Below are 10761 nucleotides of genomic sequence, written 5' to 3'. Positions count from 1 at the left end.
ATCTACCTGTCTCTTAAGTATATATCCCAACATACCTAACAATTTAAAAAATATATTATAACATTTCTGTTCATTCTTTATTTTCTTTTACTTAGATTACCAATTACTGTACTTAAGGCATTATTTTCAAGAAAATGCCTGGTATTAGAAACCTAGCCAAGTACATAGGTCTAGGAAAGTTACAGTTCATAAAGAAAAGCATACATTCAACATTTAACTCAGGCAACAAAATTTCTCATTGTATTCTAAATATGTATCTTCACACATGAAGATGATGATATGTATCTATTATCAAAAATGTCTACTTCCACAAGACAGATATTACTATAGAAAATCTCAGATGACTTTTATGTATTCTATCCCAGATGATACATTTACAACACAACAGCAGCATCTAATGATCTGGGAATGCTAGGAAAGAGAGAAGATTATATGAGTCAGATGAACAAAATGTTTTGTGTAAGAAATGTCAGAGGAGGCTCTTTTCCACTTGGACCAATAGAGAACCTGTGGCAAATGCCTAGACAGGTTGTGCCATAAGTACCCAGAGTGCAGAGTGCTTGGCAGTGGAAAAGGTGACATTCTGACCTACAGTGTGGGCCAATACTCTGTCAGAGGGAATCAGGATCTGCCATGGAATGGTGGTACTCGAAGATAAGCTCCACAGGTGCATTTACACCTGGACCAGTGGTAAGATAGACACATAGGCCCAGGGAGGGCACAGTAGGAGTTCTCAGAGAGCAGAGAGTGCTGTGCTCTCTGGAAAAGGGTCCTTTTGGGCCTAGAGAGAAAGCCAGGTCCCTGAAAGTAGTACTCAGGATCTGTGGGCAGAGGACTGAGTTTCCTAAGTCTGGCTAAGTCACTGGCCACCAGAACACACTGCTTGCTCACAAAATGCTGAACACTTAGAACAAATTTTCTCCCTGAGCTGACAGGCTCTAAGATCCAAAGGAGAGACAAATGCCAGTCACAGACAACAAGACCACTTATAATCTCAGATAACAAGACGGCAAGAGGAAAGCAAAAGAACTTAAACAATGGAAACCAAGGCAACCTGGCAACATCAGAAACCAGCTCTCCCACCACAGCAATTAGTAGATTGCCAAACACTCCAGAAAGACAACTCAGACTTACAATCATACTTCATAATGATGATGAAAATCTTGGAGAAGCACATGAATAACTCTCTTAAACAATTACAGAAAAACACTCATAAACAAATAAAAACTCTTAAAAAGGAAACAATACAATCATTCAAAGAACTACAGGAAAACACAACCAAATATGTGAAAGAATAGAAAATGGAAATAGAAACAATAAAGAAAACATAAAAAGAGACAACCCTGAGATAGAAAACATAATAAAGAAATCAGGAGTCACCAACAGACTACAAGAGTGAAAGGGGGAATCTCAGGGTCAAAGACTACATAGAAAGAATAGACAAAACAGTCAGAAAAGATAAAAAATCAAAAAGCTCCTAACAGAAAATGTCCGGGAGATCCAGGACACAATAAGAAGACCAAACCTAAAAGTAATAGGAATAGAAGAGGGCAAAGAATATCAAATAAAAGACGGAGTAAATATCTTCAACAAAACTATAAAAGATAAATTTCAGACCCATAAGAATGAGATGACCATGAGCATAAAAGAAGCCTACAGAATTCCAAATAGATTGGATTAGAAAAGAAATTTTTCCTGAGACATAATAGTCAAAACAACAAGTGTTCAAAACAAAGAAATAATATTAAAAGCGTTAAGAAAAAAAGGACACCTAACATACAAAGGCAGACATATCAGAATTACACCTGACTTCTCAACAGACTATGAAAGCTACAAGATCCTGGACAGACATCATGCAGATTCTAAGAGAACACAAATGTCAGCCCAGGTTACTATACCCAGCAAAACTCTCATTCACCATAGATAAAGAAACCACGATATTCCAGGACAAATATAAATTAACACAATATCTGAACACAAATCCAGCCTTACAAAGAGAAGTAAATGGAAAATCAAACACAAGGAGGGAAACTAATTTTAGAAAAATCAAGAATATAACTAAGCAAGAAAACCAAACAAAGAAAGATGCACAGATATAATTCTACCTCTAACAGCAAAAATAGTAGGAAACAATAATCACTATTTCTTAATATCTATTAATATAAATGGAATCAATTCACCAATAAAGAAATATAGACTATCAGACTAGATACATAAACAGAATCCAGCATTTTCTGGCATACTAAAACCTCTTCTCAAAGACAAAGACAGACACTATCTTAGAGTAAAATGGTGAGAAAGAAAATTTTCCAAGCAAATGGACCCAACAAACAAACTGGAGTAGCCACTCTAATATTGAAAAATGTAGATTTTGAATCAAAAGTTATCAAAAAAGATAAGAAAGGACACTTTTTACAGGAAAAATTTATGTGAATGAATTCTCAAACCTAAACATATATGTTTCAAATACAAGAGCACCCATTTTCATAAAAGAAACCCCAAACAAGCTCAAAATATACATTGCATCACACATAATAATAATGGGAGACTACAACACAATGGATAGATAGTGAAAGCAGAAGCAGAACAGAGATGCAGTGAAACTAGCAGAGATTATGAACCAATTAGATTTAACAAACATCCACAAAACATTTCGTCCTAAAACAAAAGTATACACCTTCTTCTCAGCACCTCACAGTACCTTTTCCAAAACTGACCATATAGTCAATCACAAACCAAGCCTCAATAGTTATAGAAAGACTGAAATACTCCCGTGCATCCTATCAGATCACCATGGACTAAGGCTGGTTTTTAATAACAACAAAGACAACAAAAAGCCCACATCCACTTGGAAGGTGAATAATGCTCTACTCAATGATAGCATGATCAAAGAAGAGATAAAGAAAAAATTACAGATTTTCTAGAATTTAATGAAAATGAAAGCACAACATACCGAAACCTATGGGATACAATGAAAGTAGTACTGAAATAAAAACTCAGAGCTCTGAGTGTCTCCAAAAAGAAACTGGAGAGAGCATACACTAGCAACTTGGGAGTACAGCTGAAAGTTTTAGAACAAAAAGAAAGAGATACAACCAAGAGGAGTAGACATCAGGAAATAATCAAACTCAGAGCAGAAATCAACCAAGTAGAAACAAAAAGAACCATTCAAATAATTAACAAAACCAGGAGGTAGTTCTTTGAGAAAATTAAGAATATGAATAAACCCTTCCCCAGACAAATTAGAGGGCAAAGAGAGAGTATGAAAATTAACAAAATCAGAAATGAAAGGAAGAATAATGACAACAAAAACCAAGGAAATTGAAGAAATCATCAGATCTTGCTATAAAAGCCTATACTCAACAAAACTAGAAAATAAGGAGAACATGGATGAATTTCTAGACAGATACCACTTACTAAAATTTAATAAGGACCAGATAAACCATCTAAACAATCCAGTAACACCTAAAGAAATTGAAGCACTAATCAGAATCTCCCAAATAAAATAATCTCAGGAGCAGATGAGTTCAGTGCAGAATTCTATCACACATTTATTGACGACTTAATACCAATATCTCCAAATTATTTCACAAAATATAGTCAGAAGAAACACTGTCCATTTCATTCTTCAAAGCCACAATAACTCTTAATTCCTAAACCACATAAAGACCTGAGAAGAAAAGAGAAATTTAGACCAATCTCTCTTATGAAAATTGATGTAAAAATACGTAATAAAATTCTTGAAAACTGATTCCAAGAACACATCAAAATGATCTTTCACCATGATCAAGTAGGCTTCATTCCTGGGATGTATAGAGGGTTCAATATATGGAAATCCATCAATGGAATCCACCATATATAAAAACTCAAAGGTAAAACCATCTCACTATATGCTGACAAAATTTAAAACCACTTCATGTTAAAAGGAAATCAAAGGGATACAAATTGGAAAGGAAGAAGTAAAAAACATCACTATTTGCAGATGACATAATAGTGTACTTAAGTGACCCCAAAAATTCCACCAGAGAATTTCTATAGCCGATAAACAAGTTCAGCAAAGTGGCTGGATATAAAATTAACTCAAACAAATCCTCTACTCAAAGGACAAACATGTGGAGAAAGAAATTATGGAAAAGATACCCTTCACAATAGTTACAAAAACCATGAAATACCTTGGTGTGACTCTAACTAAGCAAGTAAAGGAACTGTATGACAAGTACTTCAAATTTCTGAAGAATGAAATTGAAGAATATCTCAGAAGAAGGAAAGATCTCCCATGCACATGGATTGGAAGGGTCAATATTGCAAAAATGGCTACCTTACCAAAAACAATCTACAGATTCAATACAATCCCCATCAAAATTCAAACTCAATTCTTCATAGAACTGGAAAGATTAATCTGAAAATTCTTCTGGAATACCAAAAGCTGAAATATCAAAATCTATTCTCAACAACAAGAAAACTTCTTCAGGAATCGCCATCCCTGACCTCAAACTATATTACCAAACAATTGTATTAAATCCTCATGGTACTGGTACAGAGATAGGCAAGTAGATCATTGGAACAGAATAGAAGATCCAGAAATGAAGTGTCACACATATGGTCACTTGATTTTGAACAAAGGAGCTAAAAATCTTCAATGGAAAAATAACAGCATCTTCAGCAAATTTTGTTGCCTCAACTGGCACTCAGCATGCAGAAGAATGAAAATAGATCCTTTCTTATCTCGTTGTACAAAGCTCAAGTGCAATTGGATCAAAAATTTCCACATAAAATCACGTACACTGACACTATTAGAAGAGAAAGAGGGGAAAACCTTAGAACACATAAACACAGAGGAAATTTTCCTGAACAAAACATCAATTGGTTGTGCTCTAAGACCAAGATTGAGAAATGGGACTTAATGAGATTGCAAAGTTTCTGTAAGGCTAAGGACACTGTCAAGAAAACTAAACAACAGCCAACTGATTGGGAAAAGATCTTTGCAAATCCCACATCTGATAGAGTTCTAATATCCAATATATACAAAGATCTCAAAAAGTTAGACTCCAGAGAATTGAACAATCTTATTAAAAATGAGGTACAGAGATAAACAAAAAATTCTCAATTGAGGAATATTGAATAGGTGAGAAGCACCTAAGGAAATACTCTACATCCCTAGAAAAAGGTAATGCAAACCAAAACAACCCTGAGATATACCTTACACTAGTCAGAATGGCTAAGGTCAAAACCTCAAAAGACAGCAGATACTGGCAAGGATTCTGAGAAAGAGGAACATTCCTCCACTGCTGGTGAAGTTGTAAGCTTTTATATAATCTAATATCAAGTACAATGCATATATTGATAGAGAATACTAGTCAAAATCATAATTCATAAAATTTTAACATTTTACCACTTTATTTTAAAAAAGGTATACATATACAGATTTTTAGAGGCATTTGGACATGATATTACATAAATATTTTTGTCAGTACTTAATTATTTTAGAGGTGTGAAAGCATGCATTGAAATCCCACTACTTACCATAATCTTGAAGGACATGTAGGACAGAACATAACATGAAAAAACATTTCTTATTGAGTATGGATTAAGCATAATGATCTGTGAATACCAAAAATATCCACAAGACTATTATCTTAGATCTTAGATTATTAATGATTTGAGGTCCAGGTGTACCACACTCTGAGAGGGTGTTATAAATTTACTTTTTTCCTAAGAAGGATTGAGGCTTTCATTTTTTATGGCCTTTGTTTTTCTTGAGCTTCATATAGCCTGTGAGTTGTTTCTGGGGTGTTCAGAGCTTTCTGAGGTTAGTATGTAATTATCAGTGTCTGCATATTATATCTGTTTTTTTGAGACTGGGTTACCTCACTCAGGATGATATTCTCTAGATGTATTCATTTTCTTAAGAATTTCATAAAGTCATTGTTTCTGATATGAGTAGTACTCCATTGTATAAGTATACTACAATTTTTATCCATTCATCTACTGAAGGACATTTGGGTTCTTTCCAGCTTCTGACTATTATAAATAGGGCTGCTATAAACATTGTGGTGCATGTGTCTTTATTTTATGTTGGAGCATCTCTGGGGTATATGCCCAGAAGTGGAATAACTGGGTCTTCAGGTAGTACTACATCCAATTTTCTGAGGAACTACCAGACTGATTTCCAGAGTTATGTACCAGTTTACAAACCCACCAAGAGTTCATCTTCCTCCACATCCTCGCCAGCACCTGCTGTCATTTTAAACACAAAATCAAATTTGTATACTTAGTGTGATATAGGTTTTTAGATTTTAATAAAAATCATGACTGAACATAATATATATCAAAATTTAATTTGCCATTTTTCAGATTCATTTAATATTCTGAGGTAATACACATCACTGCATGAGAGAATAAGATATAAATACATAGTAGACACTGGCAGAAGTGATTAAAAACATTCAGAAATTGGTTCAAATTCTGCCTTAATATCAAGCTAAATTCTTTAGTGATTAAAATGTTTCCTTATAATTGAAAAGTTCACACATGTATGCATACAAGTATGTAAATCACTCATTACCAGTTTACCCTCACCATTCTCAATAAATCCTTCATTGCATGTGATACACACAATTTTATCTCTCTTTTCACATAGCCCATTGAGTCTCTGATTCTATTTACTGTTGCCCATATGTGGATGAGTTTGGGCCACACCTTAGTGTTGGAAAACACTATTATTAGCCTCATAATGAAAATGCAATGAGTCTCCCTTCCAATGAAGAATTGTACTACAAAGGGTTGTTCTATGAAACTCAAGTCAGCAACACAAATAACATATTTTAAAATTAAATATTCTTGCAGAAAAGTTTAGCATGTATTAATTTCACACTTGCATGCTGATAAATTATGTTCAGATTTTTAAAATCTTTACTTCTGTAATTAAGTCATTATGTTTACATGTGTACTTAAGGTAAAAACACTACAATTCCAAAAATTAAATCTATAGTGATTCTAAATACATTCTTTGGTGATTATATTAAAGCATGTGTAGAACTATTTATAATTTTACATATTCAATAACCAGGCCATAGTGAAACTAAAACATATCTTATATACACATTGATGTTTTCACATTAATTTATAACATGTATACATTAATTGTTTATCATTTTTATGATCATAAAACTTTATAATTGTTACCTTTTTCATGTCACCATAATCAGTTATGAGACATAATTTTTAAAGCTGTATATTAAGAGATCATAAGGTAGTTATGCTACATTATTTGTCTAACAATTTTCTGAAGGCCTTTTTTGATATCCTTGTTCCTTAGGCTGTAAATGAAGGGGTTCATCATGGGAACCATGATGGTATACATTACTGAAGCCATCACACTTGCCCTGGTAGAACTAGAAACTGTTGAACTAAGGTACACACCTATACCTGTTCCATAAAATAAACAAACAACTGACAGGTGAGATCCACAGGTAGAAAAAACTTTATATTTTCCTAACAGTGATGGAACTTTAAAAATGGAGGAAGTTATTTTATAGTAGGAATAAAATATTCCTGAGACAGGGAGGAAACCAAGAATGATACTTAAAAGAAATCTAACTATGTTATTGATAGAGGTGTCAGAACAGGCAAGTTTTAGAAGCTCTGGAACATCACAGAAAAAATGAGGGATTTCCATATTAGTACAAAATGTTAATTGTGACACCATCAAGCAGTGTATTTGTGAACTCAAAAGACTAATGAAAAATGAAGATATGACTAAACACCTACACAGACGAGGGTTCAGAATGATTTGGTACTGTAGAGGATGACAAATTGCCACCCATCGGTCATAGGCCATCACAACAAGTAATAGGCTGTCCATATCCCCAAAAAGAATGAAGAAAGACACCTGAGTTAAGCAGGCTGCATAAGTTATAGATTTGTTATTGGTCTGCATGTTTATCAGCATTTTGGGGACTGTGGTGCTGCTAAAGCCCATGTCAGCCAATGAAAGGTTGTAGAGGAAGAAGTACATAGGACTGTGGAGGTTGGAATCAGTGCTGATGGCTAAGATGATGAGCACATTTCCAAGTACTGTGAGAAGGTATATGAGCAGGAACAATGTAAATAAAACAAGCTGCAGTCCAGGGTCTTCCGAGAGTCCAAGGAGGAAGAATTCCATGGTACCTGTTAAATTATGTGTCTCCATACAGCTTTGAAATCTTTTAAAGAAAAAGAAATGTGTGAATTAAGCAGTATATAGGCAACTGGATATATTTCCGCATTTTTGTGCTTCATCAATTCATAAGAAATTATTCATACATGAGAAGTGTTAAATTTCTGTCATAACTTATTTATTCAGGAAAATATTCATAGAATAGGATCTTGGTCTTATATTTGGTAGTTTCTTGCTGCATTTAAGGTACTGAACTCATGATCTGAATGTTGATTAGTGCTATAACCCTTGTCTAGTAAATTTAATGTCCTAAACTCAATATGAACAGAAAAATTGAGAACAGGAGAAAATGAGGTAAAGAGGAAAGGGAGAAAAAGAGAAAAAAAGGAAGAGAGGAAGGAAAGAAGGAAGTAAGGAAATAGAAGGGTAGGAAAGGAAAAGGAAGGAAAGAGGATGAGATGGTAGAGGAGGGGAAAAAGAGGAGAGAAGAAAAATAAAAAGCAATCTCCAGTAATAAAGATAGGCCCTTGGTAGGGAGTAAGAGATCGAGACTTTCTGGACTCATCAGGTGGTATATCATGACTTCCTTTAAAATTTCCGCCATTTATTACGAGACTATCACCAAAGACAGTGATGTTAGGTTTGAAGTTATGAAGTACAAAACTGTGACCTATATAAATTCCTTCTTAGTAAAACTTGCCTGTCTTGGTTATTTTGAATATAATGCAAAACAGTTTATCTCATGGGATAACTCTTATTTCCCATGTTTCAATGGCCACTGCAACAATAACTTGTTTCTATATATATATATCATATTCATAAGCTCTAAGAAAAAACCTAATAGAGAGGAAAAATATTTTCAAATGGTTACTCTATGAACACAATTACAATCTCCCAACTAATAAGTCTACATATGAAAAATAAAGTGCTTTTTTTCACTCTGTTTCAGGAAAAATTATTCTAATAAAAGAGCACTATGTGTAACTTAAGTAAAATTTATCTTCAAAAATTCTACCAAATTCACTTCCTTGAATTTATATTTGGAGAAAAAATGTATGTGGAGAATTGGCTCAGGAGATAAAACATGTACTTCTTTTCCAGGCACCCAAAGTTTTGATCCTACCACCCACATCAAGTGGCTCATAGCTTAAACACATGGGGATACTACGGTGTATTCTGTCTTACTTTGGTACATAAATTCAATTGGCTTGTATGTAAAATTAAAAGATATTTTCAATATATTTCAAAACTAAAAATAAAACCTAGATTGTAGTTTTGTTAACTCTTGTTAGTGAAACATAAATTTACATTCTACATGTTTCATATACCTTTTAATTTTTACATTTTAAAATTTGTAATTCATGATGAGATTTAGCTTCTACATATGTGTGAAAATTGTTATTAAAATATTTTCAAATGTGCATAAATATATAAACAAAAGCATTATCTTTAAACTTTGATAAATTTTTATCTTTTATTGCCTGAATTTGTCATAGTTGATTATGGAGGTGTTATAAACCAACAAAGTAAAAATGACTAAGCAATATTTTTCTTTCTCTTTACAGTTGATACACAATTAGTACACAATATAACAAGTTTCATAATGTAACATTCTGAAATATGTAATATTATACATTGTACATATCTATTCTCAATTACCTTTCCTATGTCTTCCTCCTTACAGATTCTTCTGGTCCCCTTGCCTACAATCCTTGCTTTTCTCCATTCAAATCTAGAGTTAAGGATAGGAGACAATGTAGTATTTTGTTTATTGTTTCATATTGCAATTCAACTTACAATCCTTCCTCAGTAAGGTAAGTTCTGCTAATAGAGAAAGGCATGTGGTACCATGCTTAGTTATGACATTTTTCCCTTTTTCTTTTCTTCAATATTATTTTCAAATTAATACTTCATGTGTTACTTATTTCTGCCTATTTCTCCTTTCTTTCTTTATTTTCTTTCTTTTTGATATAAGTAATTTCTGATCTCAAAACCTTGCACACACTAGAATGGTATATTAGTTATGTAGCTCTATCAAATCTTTATCTACCTTGCTAAATCCTAATCTTGAAATGTTACATGATCTCAAGGGAAGAACTAGGACTGTGTTCACCTTTGCTTCTTTTGTTGATATTCATTGTAATATGGTAAAAATATTTTAGAAAATATGAATAAATAAAGCTTTCATGATAGGTTTATATTTTTCTTTACTTTTGTCATCAAATATAACCTACTCATGTGTAACTGAAGAATATATGACCAGATTAATACCAAAGATTTATCTTGGGGTTTAGTTCAGACTTCTGATGACATCTTATGATCTTTTCAATTCAGTCATTTCTCAAAGGAGAATAGTACTTCTTCTAAAATCATTTATCGTAATTTTCAAAGGCTGACACTTTATTTCCTCTAAAATGATAAGACATGATTAAATGTCACAGTTAAACACAATAATATGTACAATGAATATGAAATAATTATTGTAAGCTTTCAAAATATTTAATTTTGATAAAAATTAAGAATGATCAGAAAATATCAAACATGAGTAATTTAATTATACAATAGTATCAGAGCATGACAAAAAGTACATTCAGTTAATTTGA

At 33.0% G+C, this 10761-nt stretch overlaps 1 protein-coding gene across 1 annotated transcript; it reads right to left on the bottom strand.

Annotated features, from left to right (window-relative positions):
- Positions 1 to 7261: 7261 nt before the first annotated feature.
- Positions 7262 to 8191, bottom strand: LOC308430885 (olfactory receptor 7E178-like; the record flags this gene model as incomplete). Its single annotated transcript, XM_080930162.1, has 1 exon — positions 7262 to 8191. The coding sequence occupies one exon, from the start codon at positions 8189 to 8191 to the stop codon at positions 7262 to 7264; it is 930 nt and encodes a 309-aa protein (XP_080786288.1).
- Positions 8192 to 10761: the final 2570 nt, after the last annotated feature.

This window comes from Micromys minutus (genome assembly GCF_963924665.1).
Source record: "Micromys minutus genome assembly, chromosome: 16".
Taxonomy (NCBI): Eukaryota; Metazoa; Chordata; class Mammalia; order Rodentia; family Muridae; genus Micromys; species Micromys minutus.
This window is presented reverse-complemented; position numbering and strand designations above follow the sequence as displayed.